Here is a 23,574-nt window from a genome sequence, read left to right as displayed (position 1 = left end):
TATTGTGCTGTAGCTCAGAGAAGACCTGGGTGTTGCCTTTGAGATTCTTGACATAGCTATAGAATGCTTTGTGGTTGTCCTTCGAATCAGAGGCAATCTTGTTTTCATAGCTAGCTTTGGAGGATTTTATGAGGGATCCCAGTTTCTTGCTGAGGCTGACCAGGGAGCTCCTTCGCTCATGGAATTTTACTTTCTTCTGCAACAGTTTCTTCCTTCTGTTGTAGAGTATGTTTATAGTGGGGGAACACCAAATTGGCTTCCTTTTTTTGGAGGATAGCGTCTTGGTTCTGTTAGGGATAGCACAATCCATGCACTTGCGTAAGTGCTTACTGAGTACATTTGTGTAGGAGTCTGCAGTCATAGCTGCAGTGCCCATCTGCGGAGATGTCGTGAAGTTTGCCACTTCTGTCTTAAGAAGCATGAAGTTGGCTTTGGAGAATTTTTTTTTTACAGTGGTTTCCTTAATGAGGGTTGGGGGCGGGATGTGGATATCCATGGTGATTAGCTTATGGTTGGATCTGCCCAAGAGGAGTTGACTTCAGGTGTGGAACACCGGTCACGCATGTTGGTAATGACTAGGTCTAGGATATTGTTTCCCCTGGTGGGTGTGTGGATAAGTTGATCCCGGGGCATTGGAGTTTATGAATTCTCAATACCTTGCATTGTTATCTTAGTATTTATTAGTGCATGATCTGAAATAGTTATTGGATATGTGTCAAGGTTTTCCATTAAATATACATGCTGCAGTGAAGTGTATCTGTCCAGTCTAGCCCTGTTATTGTACCTTGGGAAATAATATATGCATTCTTAGTTCCTACTACTGAATTCACATCTTCTCATATATCTCTTCAGAAGTCTACCTTTCCTTGTTATATTTTCCTTTCTAGTTCCCCTTGATCCATTCTGTATATTGTAAGTCAAGTTCCAGTCCTCGCCCATAAATAATATTTCCTGCTAAACATAATTTCCTCCAAATTTTTCTTAAGCTCCATGATGATAGTTTTGGTAGAATAATAAATGCATCATCGTAATCCCCCACCCATGAAAATATCCCCTTACTAACATAAATGTACTATTATTTCTCCCCTGTTGTATCACTATTGTAGCCCATGTTGCAATCTGTATTATTCCTGTTTTCCTTTATCCATGATACTGGGCTGAATGTCCACCCTGAAATATTTTCTATTTGTCAAATTTACATGTTCATTTCTCTTCAGATGTGTCTCTTGCAGTAGTGCTTCACTTATTATAGTGCTATAGTGTTTGTTTATATTTTGTAAGGCCATTTATATTCCATGATAATATGGACAGAGTAGCCATTATGATAGAAAGCTATTACTCCCTCCTGTTATACATAGCAGTTCTTTTGAATATGTATATCTATCTTTTGGTTTACATGCACACACTATTGTTTATGAGATCAATCTGTTATGTGGTTACATCTCCATTTTAACATGTGTCACAATTTTTTAATAATATTTCTTCAGTAAAAGTGCACTGCATATTCAAGGTCCTCCATCCCATTTTAACTTACAAGTGAAGTTTATCCCTCCAGATAGGAGCAGATTCCCCAAACTGAAATCTGCACCCAAAGGCATTACTTAATTTAAAATTCTAAAGCACATATTACAGCCTGTGTTCCCACTTACACTGGTTGATATGTGTTCTTTTTCTTTCTCTCTTTCCATCCTACATTTGAAAATCTGCATGCTTTCAGTAATCTTCACCTTTTAGCTCCAAGAAAAAGTGCAACGGGTACCTTTAAATAAATACAGTGTTATATTCAGTACTTTACAGTGCTTTACAGTGTTAAAGCTGCTGTGGAGGCATCTACTTAGATAACTTATTCACTTCCTACAGTTACACTGAACTTTGCCACTGTACCTGAAAGGGGTTAATTACACTGCGTCACTTATGTTTTCTCAGCAAGGAGTACTCACAGCTGTCAAGATTAATTGCTGGCACCTGCAGTAGCTCATCTTTGAGTAAAAGCAGTCTGCAGTGAAAAAAACAGCTAGTAACTTTGCAGATGCATGAAATATAATCTTTGTACAGTAAACTCTCAGTTAACTGGCACCCATGGGGATTAGTAGATGCCGAATGACTGTAGTTTGTGGTTGCTTGAGAGTTGCTATTAAAAATAGGCCTGACTAATACTGTACCCTATACTATTTGTTTAGTTTGACTTGTTCTCAGGTTGGGTGGAGAGGGAATTTATTCCTATCTTCCTTTTTAAAACTCGAAAAACTGTGTTTTTTTAGGGGGGGTGGCTGGACAGTGCAACACATGAAAATGGTACTGTATTTCTTCAGGTTTTTTTTTTTGCCAGTTGCTTGAGTTCCTGTTAACTGAGAGTTTATTGTAACTTTCACTTGGAACAAACTGTTCATACTTCTCATGGCCAGCTTCTTGCATCTGCAGACATTTTGATTCCCAGTAAGAGTATTTGCTAATGGAAAATACAGCTAATAACTAGGAATGATATAAACTTAACAGTTTTCTTTCCTTTTCATAATTTTGTCTTATTTTTAAGCCTAATTGCCCCAGTCACCATAGCTTAAACCAAGGACATTAGACATTCACTGCTGTAAAAATGTGGGAAATTATCATTTTAATTCTACATAAAATATCATGATCAGTACACTTTTACACACCATTCCAACCCCGATAGCCCAAGATGACAATACCACATTAACTCTATTTGCTTCTGTCTAGTTACAGTGATAATCCTCTATATCTTATAACAAAGAAAAAGTACATGCTCACTTTAATAATTTCAACATATATGACAGTCACTCATAAGGTTTCCCCACCTCACATTTAAAATACCCACGACTGTTGAACAATTGAAAATGTTACACTGGCAGAGTTTCCTTAATCTGCTGGCAGTGAAGACCATAAAGAAGAAGAGTCTGCTTGTGCTTGCTGGCTCAGTCTTTGATCTTCCAGGAAAAATATTTCAGACAGCTGAGTTCATCATCTTGATTCTCACACCTGCCTCTCTGCATTCCCTGAATGTTGGAATAACCTTGCTTCTCTTTTGCGTAGTGTACAAAGAATAATTATATTCCAGAAATACTATGATGCCCCCAGTTTTTAATACTTTTTTATTCTGCCAAAGATTTTGTCAGGAGCAACTCTTTCTGCTAGTATGTTTGCATCTTTACCATTATAAGTCTTGCTTGCTTTATCATGGCCAGATTTACAGCATGTACACACATGTGCCCTCCCCATTAACAAATCCTGCAGTGGAATGCCAGTCACTTGCTTATTAGTATTTTCATCAAAATAATGCACTGTGTTCCTTACAGTGTCTCAGGTACAGTAGAAAATATCAAAGTGGTGCTGTGTGCTCTGTCTTCTAATGGTACTATTTTTGAAACAACTCTGCTGGAGAAACATCATGCTTAGCCAGCCTTTTCTTCATTTCAACCTGTGATTTTTTTTTTTTTTTTTTTTTTTTTTTTTTTTTTACAGTTTCACCAGTTCATCTTTATAGTTAAAGCTTCTAAACACTTATGTCTGTTTTTGATTTAATATTTTCTCCAAGGTGCTGGAAGCTATGTCCCAAACCAAAGCTGAAACTTGATTTTGTTTTTTGCTGAAAAGCTGCAAGATTCTTCCCAACCAGAATTTACTTGTCTGCCTTTCTGGTTGTTTTTTTCACAAGTTTTCCAAATGGCTTCATTGCTGGGATCCAGGAAGTATAATTACCAGCCAGTAACTGAATTTTGTCCAAACTGGCAATTTTCTTGGCCTGTTTTCAATGTTTCTGGTTTCCTCATTGGGAGAGGTCAAGTCAGCCTGTTGATCAGTGTGCAGCTGTTTTGGAAGTCCCCTTTAATTGTTTTAATTTTTTAATTGTTTTAATTTTGTTCCAGCAGTAAGGTCCTCCAGTTCATAAATACATGATTTGATTTTTGCTTCTGAGACCTGTAAAATACTACATTTGATTATTTTTTGAATCCTTTATCCACTCTCTTAAATATTTTAATTTCACACGTCTCCATATTATATGCATACAGATATATCAGGCATGGGCAGTAATGCCTTTCTAGCCTGCCAATATATCAAAACAATCATTCTCACAATAAGTATCCAAGTTGTTCTTAAATATCTAAACTAGTGCTTGCTTTAATATAATTTATTTCATGCATCAGCCCCACTGTCTCAGAGAACCAAGTATTACATTTTTCATTCCTATCTAATCTGCTGCACTGGTTGTGTGATTACTCCCTACTACTCTTTGATAACCCCAAACAAGGTCTCCTCTTAAATATCTGTTAAACACTATACAAGTTCAGATCATACCTCTCAGCCTCTTAGCGCAAGAAGTCTGGACAAAGCCTGACATCCTGGGGGGGCAAAGGCCCAAAAGTTGGGATAGACTTTAGATATCACTAGAATAAAAGGATTTGTGTTGGCATGCATTTTCTGAAAGATATGAAGTGTTAATGTATGTCATTATTTAGTGACCTCAGTCCTGAGGTTATCCTAGTGATTTGCCAGAAAACCACAAATTTTAAGAGAAACGTACCAAAATATGAGGTAAAAATCTTGGCAATTGAGAGGTATGGTTCAGATATTTTAAGATTTCATAATAACATAAATTTTCACTTGCACGGATGCCCTTGGTATATCTTCACTGTATTCTTTCCAATTTACTTATATTAGTTTACTCATAAAGTTTTATATCATTACCCTGTACTCTAGCTTGGGTCTGATATAACTTGCAAACAGTGATCTCATCATTTCAGATTTCCTAGATTTTCTAAATCTTTTTTATAACTGCCACTAACCAATTGGTTGATTTTATCAGAAAAAAAGTCAACGCTGGATCTACTCATATAACCATGTCCTTAAATGAATCTACATTTTCAGTTATTGTGTACTGTGTTAAATATTCACCCTTCAGTCTATGTCTTCCAAATCTAATATGCTTTTGATGTGCTTATCAACATATTATTCTCCAATGCCCAAGTGGGCAATTTAGTCATGTTCTTTTGCAGACATGCCCTATCTGTAGCAGGTGTAATCAGTTTACCCATTCCAGTCAGCTACATACACACTATAGACTACCTCAGGTGAAAAAAGGTATTTCTGAAAAATAGAAACTAAACAAATATGAGCCTAATACAATGTTCTGCAAGACACCCTAACTTGTAACATAGAATTTCACCTGTTCAGTTCTATGATACTTGCCATGTCCTATTTGTAAGCCATACACCTATCATCTTGTCAAGATTACATTATTACCTAGTTGGTCTAATTTATTGATCAGTGCATTAGTGGACGTTCTTATTTCCGTCTCTCATCTGTGGTAAAATTACCCAAAAGTGTTTTGAGTCTTATATGGTTAATTTTGTTTCCAGACATCCACTCTCAACTGATGAAATATTGCAAGTAAATCCTTTGTCTAGGGATCTGATAATATGCTCAAGAAGAGTATAACTTACAAAAAGTAATAACTTAATTCAATCTCTCTGATTTCTATCCACTGGGTTAGCGGCTCAAAATATATTCCTGAGAAGTGTGACATGGCAGGTATCCCTGTCTTGTGCTCTGGGTGAAGGTGACTACATCAGGTAACTGCCTAAATTGTAATTCTAACTTTAGATCATGGGTATTCTTTTCACAGTTGCAAATAAAAGGTTAATTCTACCCAGTCAAATGATTTTTCGGCATCTAAGCTGAGCAGCATAATTTATTTCCCTGTCAGGCATCATCAACAAGGTTTTTATAATTTTATCAAATGTTCACATCTCCCACCAAATCTGCATTGCTTCTCATATATTAATTGTGGAACTGTGTGCTACATTACTGAAATTACAAGGTTTCCATTAATATAAACCATAGTTTCTTCACCATTGGACAGTGCCAAAATATGTGAAAAATGTCCTCATTTGAATTATTGCATACTTAATGAGTAGGAAGGAAGTCTTTCAAAAAAGGCTTTTTCCTGTAAGTTAAGTGTAAAAGTAAATCATAAATGCATAACGTTTCTGGAAAACTGAGCATTTTCCATTAGTGCAACCATACTTTGTTATCCTTCAGTGAAAGATCCTAATCAGGTCACTACAATGAGTGAAAAGCCTAATTTATAAATGTTATATCAACTTATTTTTGGAAGAGTTGATTTGGGAGATTGTAATTTCTCTTTGCAGTATTTTCACTATCGTACTGTAAATGACTAAACAAAGTGAATGGGGTTACCAAGGTAATGTTAACCTTAATGTGACCTTTTGGAGTAGATGGAACTCGCAAATTGCAGGTGGTGCTAACATATGGTTTCTAAGAAACTGGCAGAAAGGAACTCAAAGAGATAAGTCAGATGTTGGTATTCTTGAACCCCATATTAAAACACTAATATTGTTTGATATTGCTTGGGTAGAAATGGAAATTTGGAACAGATTCATTTCATAAAGCCTACTTTGAAGAAGTTGAGTTAACTCTACCAAAATAGTATGGGCCTGAAATTTCTTCATTTAATAAAGCTTTAACCATGACACAGATGAACAGTATAGCCAGATTGTTACAGCATATTAATAATAAAGAGTTTCTTCATATTTTACACAAAGTTGCTAACCATGCATTTCTCATAGTGTTAGAATAAAGGGACTGGACACATTTTGAGGACCTTAAAATCAAAGAATATGAATTAAAAACCAGACCACCACAAGATCTCAATGCAGCTAAATTGTTATAATTTATGCTGTAGTGGATTTAGGGAATTAACAAAGTTAAATATTTCCTTGTATACAGACAGGTTTTTTTTGTATTCGCTGGCATGATGACTTTATGTAAAATAAAAGTGGAGGAAAGATATTCTTTTTATTAATTACAACTTTAGAAATCAGATAAATGTTTTAGGCTTTCCACCTTGCATAATCTTGCTAAGTATTATTAGTGTTATATATAGTTAAGATAATTTTGAAAAAAATGTAATTCCTAAGTATTTCAGTGATGTAGTCTCATATAGTTCGTAGCTGTTATGTGATTAAATCCCCCTTGCCTTTAAAACGCATTGAAAATTAGTTTGACAAAGAACTCTGCTAATTTAAATACTGCTATAAGACTTCCAACTTGCTCACCCCTGTAGCCAAAACGGATTTATGTTTTTCTTTACAGACTCAAATACATTTGTCAGTACTTACACAGGATTAGGCATCCAACACTTAACTAGTTTGCAGACAGTAAAATCTACAGGTTTATCTTTTAGCAGACCACAGAACCCACAAATGAACATTACAAAAAGACCAATTGGTTTAGGTGATAGGGAGAGAATCACCCTTAATGTGCAAGCTTATTAACATTGATTACTGACCTCCTCACTGGCATGTAAGCTTACCTTAAAGTCCTCCATCGTTTATTGCATATGAAGAGGGACTTTTCACTCCTGCAGATCTATACTTTGGCCTCATCGTGAGTGAAAAAAACTTTTATAAGACTGCCCTGCTTGCTGAAACCAACATCTAGCAGATAAACGCATTGAACATACAATAGTTGGCTTTTTAGTCAAAACTAAAACAAAAGTTAACATAAGGCTTTCTAGATATTGACTGTTACACAATTTTCACTTAAACTTTGTATTTCTACTCATACTGAGCTCTAACAAACTTTGTCCCTTAAGAGCATGTGTACAAAATGTTGCCTTGGTATGTCCTACACCTAGTAGCATTATATTAATGGGTTTTGAGAGTAAAGTTGTCTTCCTGTGAGCATTTCATATTTTTTATGTAAAACTGATAGACTTTCATAACTTAAACATATTGTATTTGATGCATTATGTCTTGTTTTATGCAATGGTCATAGCTGAAGAGGGTCTTTAAACTAGTCCTCCCACCTTGTTAATACATGCATTTAAAGTATTCTTTTTTTTTTTTTTTTTCATTTTCACCAAGTGCAGATTCACTGTGTGCACTAAGCTGGCATTCATTCCTAAGTCTGCCTGTGTCTCAGATAAAACAAAATGTACACACCGGAAGTACTTACCCTGAAGAAGCAGTATCTGTATTATTGTGAAACATACACTGAGTTGTTGAATAAAAAGAGTTTTTTTTTTTTTTAATCAGAAGTGGCATTCTTTGTGGATTTTTTTTAGGCCAGGTGGGTATTTTCTCATTGCCTACTGGGATCATATGCACAGAGATTTCTGCCAAGCTGGTCTTTGACCAGTAGATTCAGAGCTGGCTTCTTGAGTAAGCTCCTCCTAGGGTGTCCATTTCTTACATTAAAGAGAATGTCTGCTCTGCCCTATAGCCAGAGTTTCTTGGCATTTCTACCTTGTTACAAGTTGCGTGATACACTTATCCCAAAGATACATTTTTGAGAAGTCTGGCTGCAAAAGCAAATATTTTTCCATTCCCTCTATTCCCTGTGGCTTTTCTCATGACTAAAGCGTCTTCCGTAACTCTCAGCTTCCAAAGAATAAATGTCATAGTGCTGCCCTTTAAAAATCATAGCAGAGCCCAAAAGAGGAGCACTTTTTTAATTTTGGAGTAGAAGGTATATAGGTATTAGGCTCTCTAAAACTAGCAATAACGGAAATAATTCTATACAACGATTCCTTTGTCTAATAATGTATATACATTGGAATAAATATAATTTTATGAAGCAAATCAGAATAAAGTCCATAACTATAGGAGGAACAATGAAAAATCTAAGGTTAAAAGTCATAGCTCTATGTGTATGTCACAGCATTTGAGAGGTATGCTGGCCTCTTGGAGTGACTTTCTTTGCATTGGAGGTATGTCTGGAAATACATTTTCCCTGTTAAATAAACTGGATGACAGAGCTATGCCTTTGGTCATCCTAGGATCAGATCTTTATGAAATGAGTGCAGGGGAGGAGTTCTTGAAGAAAAAGTTGCTGAGCTGTCCTAGTGTTCAGACGAATGAGTCCCAACTATTCAACAAACAGACCTTAAATCTAAGGATACGTTGTTATGGTAAACACCTCATAGAACAGTTCTATAATCCAACCTTTATTGTTTGAAACAAGAACATCAAATTGCATATTTATTCATTCATTAATTAATTGATTAGCTAACTAACTTTGTTGACAAGGTAGGTGGTCTGGTCCTCAGACCATTTCCAGACGCAAACTAGGCTGAATGGCATTTAAATTTCAGTAACAAGAAGCCCCAAATTAGCCCAGCTGCATGGTGTAGAGATCTAAAGCTCTGAATCTGACCAGATGACTCCGGTTTCTTTAGAAGCATGAGGTTGATGGGAATGAGAAACTGCCAGATTTCCTGTTCTGGGGACAGGGAGTGGTGGTCCAGTTGGCTGCCTGCTATCAGCAAGCAGAAACTCGCCAGTTTTGAAGATACAGCCAGAATCTGAGGATGTGGGCTTGGTGCTCCCAAGCTGGGGATGGTAGCACACTGTCTCTGCATGTGTGTGGGAGTGCACACATGCAGGAGGCCCTTGTTTTGATGTGAGTGTTTACTTTAGCCATCGGGGCTTGATTAAGAATCAATAAGAAAACACCTGGCTAGGTGAACATATGAACAACTTCCATGCAAGCCCTCAGAGCTGGCCAGAGAAGTGACAGTAACATCAGATAGGTGATCCTCTAGGTGAACTTTGAGGCTTCAGGAAGAGGGTCATTGGTGATATTGTCTGTCTTTTGTTGCTCTTTGAGCTGTTGGTTGGAATGTACAGTGAGTAGACTGGGTGGGGGAGGTGTCTTGAAGATTAAATAGTTGTAATGAAGGTTGATGGTCTGCAGGTAGCAGAGGTGCAAACATTGTTTATGCTGTACTGCCAAAGGAATGCAGGAGCTCAAGACTCACTGAAGGAAGACTGACAGTAGATGGGCAGACAAAAAGCACTCTGGGAAAAGAAGTCCAAGATTAAATGAGCACAAGTGACAGATCTTTGGAAGTCTCTCATGTGGCATAAAGACAGATTTACTTAAAGCTATGCTTTGTTTAAACTTCTGAATCTGTGATGTAATAACTAGTATGGCTAAACCTTTGCATGTGAGCTTTAATGCTACAATCCAGTGCTATAGTAACTACTGCTTGAGTTGGTAGCCTTAAACCACTGGCCTGAACAGCATCTCCCATTAAAGACTTCACTGTCACACATCACTCTTTCTTTGTTGTGTTGTGATGGATAGGGGAATCAGAAGCTAACAATACCATTTAAGTTATGCTTTTTTCTCTGTCGTTTGTTTTATTGTCTTCCTGGTACCTTTTTAATACTTTTCACTTTCACTGGGATGTAGCAATTGAAACATGCAGTCCATCTGCATATGAAGGCTATTATGTTTACAGTTCTAGATTTTCTTTAGCTGTAGTTGTCCTGTGCTTTGTTTACAGGTGAAGTAATGTTTGATAATTAATTTGTGTTTTTCCACAGAACCGACTGAAAGAAAGTCTGAAGTTGTTTTCTTCTGTCTGCAATAATGTCTTTTTTAAGAATACTTCCATGGTAAGTGCTGAGCTTTGACTGGCAGAAACCTTTGTAGCGAAAGATGATGGCAATATACAACACTGATGTATGTGAGTTGTGTGACACTGACTGTATACCTAGTTCTTGCTGTGCACAACGCATTCCACAGCAGCACAACAATTTTGCATCTTATCTGAGAGAGTATTCTTTAGATCTCTATTTAATTAATAGTAACTGCCAAACTGTAAGTGAAGTTAGATGACCAATATGGTTTATCCATGGGATGAAGCCCATTTGAGAATATTTAACTGGATTTCATAAATGTTCATTATATTGATCACTACTGCAGCAGCTTTAGCTATATATGGGTTATATCTTGTCAAAGATGTAACAAATAGGCAGCTTCCAAATCGTCATTGCTTCTTTCACGTGACCAAACCATTAGTTAGCTCAAGCTGAGTTGACTAAAAAGACAGTTTGGGTGCCTAAGCCCTTTAGAGCTTTCCTGCCATTAAAGAGTGTGCTCCTGTATGGGCTGCTGAGGACCACTCGTCAGTTTATGCTGCTTCCCTGCTGGGCAGCTAAGTTCCCTTTCAGGAAGAACCTTCCACATTAAAAAAAAATGTTTATCGTACTTTTCCTGTTTAAGAAAGTTATATTTTATACATTAAAAAAAATGTTTATCGTACTTTTCCTGTTTAAGAAAGTTATATTTTATTGTACTTTTCCTGTTTAAGAAAGGAGTGTAGGAGGTTGGCGTAATGGTTAAGGTGCTTACCTTAGAAACACAAGGTGCAGCGTTTGATTCTTACATGGGGTAATTGGCTAGGCTTAAAATGGCCCCCAAGGACAGTTAGCCTAGTACAAAAATCTATGAATCTATTATTTTTAAGTTAAGAGTTTGTGTTTTAACAGACTGTCACAAGACTTAATGCACTTCCATTTAAAAGTACAGTTTTTCCTGTCAGTTTAAAAGTTGTTTAAAGTAATTAAAAAACATTTATTTTTTTCTGTGGATAAATTGTTTATTTTAATTTTGAGGGTTAGCAAAGTATTTTAAGGTGCTTTTTATTGTATTTTTGTGTGAAAAAAGTGACTTTTAAGGACTTCAAATTTTCCCAGCTTTTGCTACTCCTTTTCTCTGGGAAATAAACTGCCAGTCCCACAGTCTGTCATCCTTCTAGCTGCAAAAAGAAAAGTAAACAGCCTTTGCCACCATAGCAGGTTAGCAATTGCCCTTATTCTAATCTGAGCTGCTGATCTTTTACATTATCTTTCTAAATAGGGCAAATAGCTATTTTGGGAAGACTCATTTTCTCCAGTCTCTCACTCTATCCTATCACAAGGCTTTTTCAGCATCTAGGCATAGCACAGCGAACATTCTTGCTATATTTGCATTCTGAATAATCATGAGTCAGTATCAGATTATCCGAGGCCCTTCTACCCTCTAGAAGCCTGATCACTGGATGCTAATTTAGGTAACACTCCCTTTATCTTCAACGCTAATGTTGGCATAAATAATTTATAGATTTGATTTAAAACTGATATTTTGTGGTAGGCAGGTCAGGGTTACAAATATTTATCTTCTTTGTAAATTGGGGGAATAGTGATTATCTAAGATGATGGGAGGTCTTTTGATTATAGTACTGGATTAAACAGTTTAGTCCAAATCTAGGTCATTTGATCCCTTAGTAATTTCTATATCTCTATAAGGAGTCTGTCCACCCTCGGGGATTTCCCTGCTGTCTGTCTTTTAAAGGGGCTCTTATGCTTTAGGCATAAATAATGAAGCGGTGCCACATTTACAAGAGCAGTGCCCAGGAATTTTGGGCACAGAGAGGTAAAATACTTAGGAATCTGGTTGGTGGGATCATCAAAGATTAGAGGGAAAGGACATAGAAGAAATTATGTAGAAAATACAAAAAAAATCTCTAGAAATTGAAGACATTGATGTTTGGTATTTTGGCCACTAGGCCACAGTGTTACACCAGCATGCATTTTCCCATATTCTGCTCCAATGTCAAACTTTCTGGCGTCCATTGGAGGAACAACAGAAATGAAATAAAATGTATAGGTAGATGGAGGGATTTTTTTTTTTTTTTTTTTTTTTTGCAGGATAACAGATCTAGAGTTGTATGTGAAAACATATCACTGTCAGGGGAATTGGGTGTGTGTGCATGTGTGCAAGATATAGAACAGTATTGTAAAGGATTGATAACGACATTTTATGTGAGATATTAAACTATGAAATACACAGAGATAGAAAGATATGGTCATACAGACTTGCTAAAATTATTACGGGGAAAAAAATTTTAATAGATTTACTAAAATTGATAAGGGCAGTGGTGGGTAGAACTTCAGCGGGCACTCATTTGAAAGCACGGAAACAAGATATACTGTCAATAGGAGCAACTTGGAGGAAGAGTGCGACAAAGACCCTTAAGCTGGAAAAAGTCACAAGGCACTTCTCAAAAGAAATATGAAGTACGAAACAAAGAGAAGAAATATGGACATGGGAAAGAAAAATAGATTTGATTTGGTGCAATATTTATGCAGAGGAGAAAGCAAAACTAATCAATACATAAAAGTAGCACCAAATATATTTGAAAAGAAATACAGGCAAAGGTACACAGATATGGAAAATTTCACAATACAAAAAAAAAAAAGAAAACAAAGGGGGAAAGAGGATTGGTAATGGAGAAGTTAAAGAAACAGAAACTGAAGTTATGGATTATATCCAAAGAGAAGGATTAAGTGTAGAAAGTCCCAACTCAGGTAATGTCTCAGTATAATGGAACAGTGACTCCCCATATTAAGGGGAAACATCTGATCACTTGCCACATGATGTTGCTCTCGAGACTTCAGTAGGAAATCAGTACAAAAGTTCAGCTGGAGTTGCACAACAGGGAAAGGAGCAGAAAACAGAGGTAACTCTGACATAGGCATGTCGTGGAGTAATGGGCCAATGAGCTCTCATATGAAGGAACAAAGGATGACTCAGGATGCAACTGAAGTGGATATGTTACAGGAAGATGTTCTGGGACTTTCTGTAGAATGCCTGTAGGAAACGGAGAGCAAAGAATGTGCCCTCAGTTTAGAAGAAAATAATGTAAGGGAAGAGTTGCTTAATTTAATAGCGAGGGATATTATGATTGATGAAAGAAATAATTACAGAAAGTAAATAAGACCCAAAATGTTAGAAGTCTTTTAAAACAGATGAACTAATTTTCCTCATTGGAAACCCCCCATCCAGATGCACTACTAACTTCTGGCTAAAATAGCATCTTTACACAAAGTTTGAAACCACAGCAGATCCAAACCAGATATGGGACTAAAATGTTTATTCTTCCTTAAGTCCTTGACATGCTCTTTAATTCTTGTAGCAAAGCTCCTTTTACTTTCTCCAATATAATACAACCCACAAGGACATCGAAGTCCATAAATAATTTTCTCACTATGGCAACTATAAGTCCCGCTGGTATCAGATTTTCTTCCATTTATACTTTCAGAATTATATACCATATATTGGCAAACAGAACCAGTGCCACAGGGTACAGATCCCTTGTAAGCTACTACTTGCTCTCTTTCAACACATGGTCTCCTGAATCCCCCATGAACCAGTATATCTTTCAAATTGCTTCCTCTATTATATGAAAATTTTAATTTGACATTTTTAAGAAAGTCTACCTCCCTTTTGACAAAGGTCCAATAATAATTAGTAATACTTTCTAACGTACTTAAAAAGGTGATATATTTTGAAACAAAATGTGTCATTTGTGTCATCCCCTACCAGCTTCGTATTATATTCATAACTCCAAGTACATTTATCAGTACTCTGATTTTTATTACATTTTCTAAGATACCCTTGTCTTACATTTTCATCTTCATACCCCCTTTCCCTGAATATTTTCATGGTTTTAATCATTTCTCCTTCCTTGTCTTGAACATCACTACACAAACGTTCAATCCTTAATAATTCACCATAGGGCCTAGAGGCTATGGTATGTGTGGGGTGACAACTAGAGCCATGGAAAATATAATTATGTTGTCCAAGTTTTCTGTAAATCTTAGTCTTGATTTTACTACTTACTATGCCCTCTAGTGTCAAATCAAGAAAATTCACCTTGTTCCCTTTCTGAAGCCCATCAAAATGTATGTCAAACCTATTATTCTCTAATTTTTGAAGAAACTGTTCCACTTCATTATAACCTCCTTTGCATATAAATACTAAGTTATCTGTATATCTGAAGTATTTTTTAACATTCCTTCTGATTAAATCATGTCTATAAATATAAAGATTTTCAAAAAATCCCTTAAGCAAGTTGGCATATGCGGAGGCAAAAGCTGCCCCCATTGCTGTCCCACATTTTTGTTGATAAAGATATCCATCAAATTCAGTGAAATTATTTTCTAAACTAAATGATGTCAACTTCATTAATATACTGTGTACATGGAGTATTAACCAAAAATAATTCCATAGCCTCTAAACCAAACCTATGTTGGATGCTAGTATATAAACTAACCACATCTACAACAACGAAATACATTCCTTGTTCCCAAGGCACTGTAGAAATTTTGTTCAGAAAATCAAATGTATATCTGATATATGATGGTAATTGTACAACTTGTTTAATCAGAAAGTGATGCAAAAAACAAGCAATGTTATGGGTGAAGTAGCTACAAACAGAAACAATGGGTCTACCAGGGGGATTTATAAGGCTCTTTGGTCTTTACACCCTGAGTAAGAACTACTTGTATGCACATCCCAAACAGACACCAACCTTGTTATCAACAGGAAAAAAACTTAATAGTGAACCTGTAAACAATTGTAAAAATTATAGACCAATCACTAACCTTCTGCTGATGTACAGACTATGTACTGGAATTGATGCAAGCAGAGTTTATAGTCATTTAGAAGAAAACTCAATCATGGTGATAGAATAAAATGATAACGAGAAAGTCATAATGAACAAAGGACCATTTGCTGATAAATAAAGCAGTAGTAGAGAATTGTAAAAATGTAAGAAATCTAAGTATGGCATGGATAGATTACAAAAAAGTATTTGACAGCATCCCACATTCATGGATAAAGGAGTGCTTACAGATGTACGAGACGCAGCCTACATTGATCAATTACATTTTAGCGACCAGAAAACAATGGCAAGCCACTTTGCAATTAAGCCATGACAAAGGGATACAAATTCAAAGGGGGATATTTCAGGGTGACTCTTTGTCACCACTGTTTTGTCTTGCCGTTAGTCAGTTAAGCTGTTTGTTTAATAGATTAGGTCTTGGTTACAGTTTGGCTCCCAGGAAACAAATTTGCTGAAAGATTTTTCATCTGTTTTGTGCGGATGACTTAAACCTGAGTAGTTCATCAGATGAGGAGTTGAAAGCACAACTGCAAGTGATTAAAACTTTCTCAGAGGATATAAGAATGACATCTGGTCTTGATAAATGTGCAAAAGCAATGTTTAAATCAAGAATGTTGTAGTACCATGCAATATAAAGGAACTTGAGGAGGACAGAGTGAATAAATATTTGCGAATTGATGAAGGATCAGCAATAAAACATTAACAGATGTGAATAAAACTCAGTATGGAGTACTTCAGAAGACTAAAACTAATAATGAAAAGAGCTTTGACATCTAAGAATGAAGTCCAGACTATAAACCAATTTGCTCTTCCAGTTATAACTTACAGTTTTGGTATGATTGACTGGCCCCAGAAGGTATTATATCATTTGAACAGGAAAAACAAGAAAAAGTTTTAACTCTTATCAGATGATAAGTAAAATCAGTGTACACCAAGATTATATATCCCACACTCTGAAGGAGGTGTGGACATCCTTGAAATTGATTACATGTATAGATCCCCAGTCATGGGACTGCATACATATCTGCTGAACTCATCAAATCCAAACATAGTGAAAGTTTTACAGTATGAGGAGAGGAAGTCTAAGTTGGCCTCTCTGCTTAATTTAGCAGAAGCATTCGGGTGGCAAGCGGGAATGTAAATCAAACCAGAAGTAGACAAAAGTCAGACAGCAACTGAATGTGCCAAAAATCAAAAGAAATATAAGGAAAAGGATCAGCTAAGAAGGAAAAGAATGTAGAAAAAACATAAATATAGTGGCAAGTATAGAGATCTTCTGGAACAACTTCATGTCGATCAGGATCTGACACACGAGTGGCTAAAGAGAGATGCGTTGAAACTAAAGAACGAAATATTAATAATGGCAGCTCAGGATAGTGGACTTATATACACATTGGTTTACAGAGTCCCTTGAACATGCGGGAGAAACAGACAGATGCAGGTTCTGTAAAAAAAAAAAAAAGAATTGGAAACGGTCACACATCTTATTGCTGGGTGTGATACACTTATGGCAGAGGGCCTGTACACAGAAAGGCATAATCATGTGCTAAGATTAGTGTACTGGGGATTGTGCAAACACTACAGTATAGAAGTAGCTGAGATGCATTGGAAACATAAACCACAAAGCATACATCACTTGGGATCATCCATTACCAACAGTTCAAAGAATAGATGTAAGAAAACCATATATAGTAGTCCATGAAAAAATAAGAAAAGTGGCATTGATCACTGAAATTACTGCACCTAACGATTACAGTGTCTCACAGACAGAGAGAGACGAAGTCATAAAATGTCAGGATTTACAGACAGAAATGAGAGGAATGTGGAAGAAAGATACTCACACATTCCAACAGTAGTAGGAGCAGTGGGTCTCATAAAAAAAAGAATTTTCAGTCATATTTAGATATGCTATGAAGCCGCGGTGGTGCAGCGGTAGCGTTGTCGCCTCACAGCAAGAGGTTCTCCCATTCGATTTGCGGCTGGAGCGCCTTCTGTGTGGAGTCTGCATGTTCTCCCCGCGGTCAAGTGGTGTTCGAAAGACATGCGTGAATGGGTGTGCCTTCGTTGAAGGTTGGGTGTCGGGCTGGCATCTCAGCACCATAAAAATCGACTGCCAATCATTAGCAGACCGGCGTTCTGCTGTGGCGACCCCTAACTGAGAAAAGCCGAAGAAAAACAACAGCAACAACCAGTACACGTAACTCCATTTGAGTTGCAAAGGAATAAATTCTGGGCACACTGAGAGTGCTGTGAAGATTGAAACAATACTCATTTCTTGAACTTTAATCATACCCTGACCTAGGAATGGGGTCCATACCCTTTATGACATTAGAAACTCCAAAGACTTGGCGAAATTAAACAGAGAGAAGGCTACTTTTTGAAGATCTAATAAGACAGCTAAAAACATGCTGGAGCAAAATAAAAGTATAAGCCTGGCTGTTCATAATATTGTGGAAAACATAAATTAGAGATAGGATGGTAGGAAGTAGAGGTCCAATAACTATCAAAAGAATGCTTTGCTTGAAAAGGAGATTGGTAAATAAAAGGAAAGAAGAATGGGAAAGCCTTCTGGCAGGGATAAAGTAGAAGCTCTCTGAAAGAGGATAACCTGCATCCTGATAGTAGCAGTTAAAGCAAGAAAATACAGACTCTGTTGGTGCAAGTACCAGCATAAGTTCTTTTGCACACCTTCCAAACTGGCAAAATGTTTCCTGTGGGTAATCCAAATTGTTGGAGATGACAGTGGAAAAAGGGGAGTAAAGGGATATATTTTTTGAAGTTGTAGAATGAACGGATTACAAGGAAGAACTAGAGAGACTAATTCAGTCATTAAGGGAGAATAAAGCGAAACATCCAACAGGACAAGCCAAAAAAAAAAAAAAAGATCAGGAGGTGATCCCCATGGTTACATCTCTTGGAATGGTTCTTGTAATAGGTTCATAGGTTCATACTAGGCTATCTGCCCGAGGGCATAGTTTTGTGGCTTACGCCCCTTTAGTTTGGAGAAACTATGCCCATTATTTTGCTGTGCCTCTGTCGAGCAGTGACACTGAGGTAACCCCTGGGGTGTATCTGCGATCTCCCATCCATTGGTCAAGATTCCTCTTGAACAAGGCCAGCGAGGTGCTCTGCCTCACATAAACCGGGATTTTGTTCCACAGCATAGGGAGTCTTTGGGTGATGAATCTATCCCTCCAGCACGTCCTATTAATAACCGTGTCGAGGTTTAGGTCTCCGCCTTGTGGCTCTGAGGGATCTAGATTTTTTGAGATGAAGCATGTTCATCAAATCTGGGTTTGACATGACCTTGTATGTCAGGCATAGGTCACCTCTGAGCAAGCGGTAAGCAACTGAATATAACTGGAGTTCTTTCAGTCGGGCAGCATAAGACAGATTTTTGAGACCCTTTATCCTTTTGGTGAGGAACTTTGTGGCCTCTCCAGCTGCTGCAAGTGTCGGGTCAGATACATTCCGAATGGGGCATTGTACTCGATCATTGGTCTGATGAGTGATGAGTATAGGAGACTATGACTTCCCTTGATCTAGATGTGAATCCCTTCATGATAAGGTGGGCAATGTAGAAGGTCTTCCTAACTACTTTAGCAATATGAGTGTTGAATGAAAGGCTACTGTCAACCTGGTTCCCAGGTCCCTGATAACTTCTTCTGTGATCAGGGATTGCCACCTATATGGTAGCTAGGGTAACCTTATTTTTCCCGAAGGGTATGACTATGCATTTCTTGGCATTTAACTTTAGGCCATGGCTCTGGCACCAGTTATCCGCTTCTGTGAGACCCTTCTGAAGGATATCTGTGTCGGATGTGTTTTCAACCACGGCGCCCAGTTTGCAGTCATCTGCAAACTTTGTCAGCCATAACCCTCCTGTGTTTGCTTGTACTTCAGAAAAGTAGATGCCAAACAAGAGTGGGCCCAGGACTGAGCCCTGTGGGACGCCACTTGTGACAGGCTTTGAGTCTGACATGGCGCCAGCAACTCTGACCCTGTGGGTTCTGTCACTCAGCCAGTTTGCAACCCATCTTGTAATGTATGGGTTTACATTTAAGTTGATGAGTTTTTCAATGATACCCGAAAGTGGGGTATCGAAAGCCTTCGCCAGGTCTAGGTAGGCTGTATGGACTGCCTTTCCCTCGTCAATGGCCTTGGTGACTGTTTCGAAAAAGTCAACCAAGTTTATAAGGCATGATCTGCCTTTGACAAAGCCAAACTGGGTTGGATCCAAAGTCTGCAAATTCCCTATGTCTTTATTTATGAGATCCATTATGATCCTCTCCATGGCTTTGCAGATAGGCTTGTCAAGCTAATGGGACGGTAATTTCCAGGGTCGGTGGAGGGACCGCCTTTGTGGAGTGGGACCACAGTCGCCAGCGCCACTCCTGTACGTATCCGGAGGTGAGACTAAGATTAAACAGCTGTCCTAACTGTGGGTTTAATTCCTCGTTGAGTTCATGGAGCACACAGCCGGGGACACCATCAGGTCCCATGGATGCTGTGTTCTTTGCCTTGGAGAGAGCAGTTCTCACCTGGGCGTTAGAGATGTTTGGGGGGCTACAATCATTTGGTATAGATATCTCTCCTTTGGGGGGGAGGGGGGGGAGAAGTTTGCACTGAACCTGTCAGCCAGTATGTTGGCAATGTCTGTAGGATCATTAATCTTTACATCATTTTGAACTAATTCTGAGCATATCTTGGAGTTTCCTCCTAGGTTTCTGACATAGCTAAAGAATGCCTTATGGTTGTCTTTAGAGTCCTTAGCTATTTTTTTCTCAAAATTAGCTTTGGATGATTTTATGAGAGCTCTTAGCTTTTTACTTATAGTGATCAGCGGTGTCTTACCTTTTAAGGATTTTGCTCTATCTTGTAGTAGCTTTCTCCTTTTGTTGTAGAGTTTGTTTATGGCTGGGGTCCACCAAACTGGACGCTTGCCTTTGGTACAAAGAGTCTTTGTTTTGCTTGGGATTGCCTGATCCATGCAGCCCTGCAGGTGCTGGTAGAAGGCATTTGTAAGTGATTCAGCGGTTTGAGTAATGTTTACACATAATCCCCTGAACAAACATGACATCTAGAGTAAAAGATGTAAAATAAGTAGTTTTTACTTCTGCTCTCTTTTTTCTGTTTAAATAGAGATTGGAAAAGGAAACTGCCAAGTAGTATAGCAGTATGAAGTAATAAAAGCGTTTTTATTTTTGTGTATTTTGCTAGTAATGGTTAACTAACAAAATGCATTTAAAACAAAGAATATGGTGACTGGTAGTGTAATGTGAAAACTGAATGCCTGTGAAATATTAATGGAAAAAATGTTTGGAAACTGAAAATTATTTGACAAAAAAAATACTTTCATTTTTAGTCTGGGATTCCTGCTGTCAACACATCTAGTGACAAAGCACACTTTTTCGTCAGTTGGACACATAACTGCTATTTGAGTACTTATGTAGTAGTGTTAAAGCATAGTCTGTGAGCAGAGGTCTCATTTCTGAAGTAACATTAGTGGTTAAGGGAGTATAAGTGACTTTGTCTGTGTCATGCACTAACCAGGTGGCAGTAGATGGGATTCATAACTGGGCATTTGGGATTCCAGGACTGCTGTTCATTGCCTTAACTCCTGTGACATGCAGCAGTATTTCAAACACATTTTCTTTCAGTACTGTTTCTGACAAATCTTACAGATGCTGTACAACTAGGCACAGACTTCTTGTTGGAAGTTTCCTGTGTTTTACTGGACAAGCCTTCTCACTTGCCAAGGGAAAGTTTGTGATAAGCTAACCCTACAAAGCAAAACACTTAGTAATGCAAGCATTAAAACAGCAAACTTGAAAGGTATAGAATTAAGACACATCATCTGAGGACAAAGGGACAATGTCAGGGAGGGGCAGCCAAAGTGATTAGAGCTATGCAGAAGTGTGAAACTGTGTGCACAAGTGCCTTTATTCTGGGCAGCACAGTATGTCATGTTTTACATGGTAGTACTTAGTCCCATTCCCCTCTTTGAGAGGTAGTCCTTTTTTGATATATCGTGCTTCTACTAATACTGTGGCATGAATTAATTTTCAGTGTCTCACCATCAGAACTTTACATTGAGGTGCAATCAGATTTTATTGCAACAACCTGTATAGGTGACACAGAGTGAATTTATGGAGACATTCAAGATGGCATGTGACAGGTGGAAAAAGCTTGAGGGAAAATGGATTGGATACATTGCTTTCATTGTCCTGGACTTAGATTGTTTAATCTACTCCACTTTCAATTGAAAAATAGCCAAACTTAATGTCAGGGATGCAAATCTATGAGGTTTGCTGTCTTTCTCCATTTTTCAGAAATCTGACATCAGAAATTTTCAATTTGATTGTTTCTTAATATTGTGGTTTGCAGTAATTCTATGGAATTGGTTTAGACTAAAGAGGAATGACAGGTAGGTAAAATCTGAAACTGATTAAAGGGCAGACTAGCTAGCAAGATATCTCTTATTGTCAATCAAATGTCAATTCTTTCCTCGGCCATGATGGTACTTCTGACAGTTTCATTTAAACTTGACTGCTAGTTTTTTTTTAATTTCAGGATCAAGAATGGTGTGGTATCTCCAAGAGTATACGTCAGTTTTCTTAGTGGATTAACATGAGTATTCCGCCTTCCCAAACTGCATGGCTGCTTGCTGAACCAATTTTCTGTTTAGGATTCACGCATGAAGCAAAACAGGCTACACTTTTTCCTTCTTTTCTTCTTGGCTGATTACAGGGGTCAGTCAAGAACCAGAGCAACAAACAGTTGTTCATTCTGTTCTATGCTGGCTGATGCTGTGGCTGTGTACATGAGTACCCAAATGCAGGTTATTGCAGTGCCACCGAGGGGACATGGATTCTTGACAAAGGTTGGAGGCATATTGATAATGAGGGGAAGGGCTGCAGCAGCTTGTTTGTAGTCTTTCCTGAAGAAAGGATTGCTGTTTATGGTGTCATGAGTGCTGGGCCCAGGACTTTAGTATTGCAGTCTGCTGGGGTAAGAGCATTCATGGCTAAATATTCTTAAATGGGAATGGAGAAATGTTTTTTTACTTAGAAGTTTTTAGCCTTTTGGAAGCAGGTGAACTGAAAGGTATGGTGCATTTATTATTCTAATCAAGGGTGCAGACTCTATACTTCCAGAGGCCAAACTTTGACAAAATGAGCATGTGATGCTGGATACATCAACCAAATAGGCAAGAGGGTGGTGTGGTAAATAATGGAGACACATTAACATTAAATCTGCAGAACGAAACAACAAACACTTGTATGAAATAAATATGATAGAAATGACAGGTTAGAAAACACAAAACAGGAAACTATCAATCAAAGCAGGATGACACGGTAGTCAGAACAGAAAGACCAAAACACAAACAAGTATAAATTTTAGCCCAAAGGGTGGCCAAAACATTGATTTTGGTCATTGACAGCATGGTTGTTTTGCAGTAGGCTCTGTGCCTCTCAGCTGTTGAGCTACTAGCCCCTGGTCACTGTCTTTATCTAAATGTTTTGTTTGTCTACTGAAGCTTCCTCCCGACTCCTAATAACATGGTAGTTGAATGGCTGTACTACGTTTTCCATATATATTTAGCTTTATTATTGCCCTTGGGACTCAGCCTGGGCTATGGATGAAGAAGGTCTGAGGACTAGATCACTTACCTGATTAACAAATCAATTAATAAAACAAGTAACGTTTAGTACAGCAGGAACTCGTTCTATGTCTAGGAATAAGCTGAAGACAGGTATAGATATTTGAATGTACTTAAGGTTGTATAGTTGCTGTCTGTCTCCCACTGTAGCCAGTACAGGGCACCCTGGCTGTCAGAGTAAGTACACAGTGCTCCCCACACAGTTTGTTGTCACCTCATGAAGTGAACAGTCATCCTACTTTGTTTTTCTTGTTTATTTGTCCAAAGACCATTTTCTGCATAACTTTGGACAGAGGTAATGTATAAAAAATTAGAAAAACATAAGAACTACAGTACAGACAAGGTAACTGAAGTATTATAAATACAGTAGCATATAGTGTTGCTCTACATCCATGCGAATGTTAGCAGTCAAACTAATTTTGAATTTATATGAAATATACAAAAGAATTTAGTAGTTTTGCCATTTACAATTCCTGAAAGAAAAACAGTCTAACATAACAGAAGCGGAGTTTGATTAATATATCTATAGTCTAGTACTTGTACCACTATGTAATGTCAATTTTACCCCAATCGCCTGTTGCTTTATGGGTTTGTCAGTCATTACCCAGAACAATAACAATATCAAGTAAAACATTAT

At 37.6% G+C, this 23,574-nt stretch overlaps 1 protein-coding gene across 1 annotated transcript in view; it reads left to right on the top strand.

Moving 5' to 3' along the window:
• The window catches only part of LOC122800234 (guanine nucleotide-binding protein G(o) subunit alpha-like), a 1,402,105-nt gene that overhangs the window by 895,994 nt on the left and 482,537 nt on the right, over positions 1 to 23,574 (top strand). Inside the window, exon 4 of the mRNA XM_044069726.1 lies at positions 10,368 to 10,439. Within this exon, the coding sequence (XP_043925661.1) occupies positions 10,368 to 10,439 (72 nt within the window). The remainder of the gene's footprint in view (positions 1 to 10,367; positions 10,440 to 23,574) is intronic.

This window comes from Protopterus annectens, chromosome 4.part0 (genome assembly GCF_019279795.1).
Source record: "Protopterus annectens isolate FY-2018-M chromosome 4.part0, PAN1.0, whole genome shotgun sequence".
In the NCBI taxonomy this organism is placed as follows: Eukaryota; Metazoa; Chordata; order Ceratodontiformes; family Protopteridae; genus Protopterus; species Protopterus annectens.
This window is presented reverse-complemented; position numbering and strand designations above follow the sequence as displayed.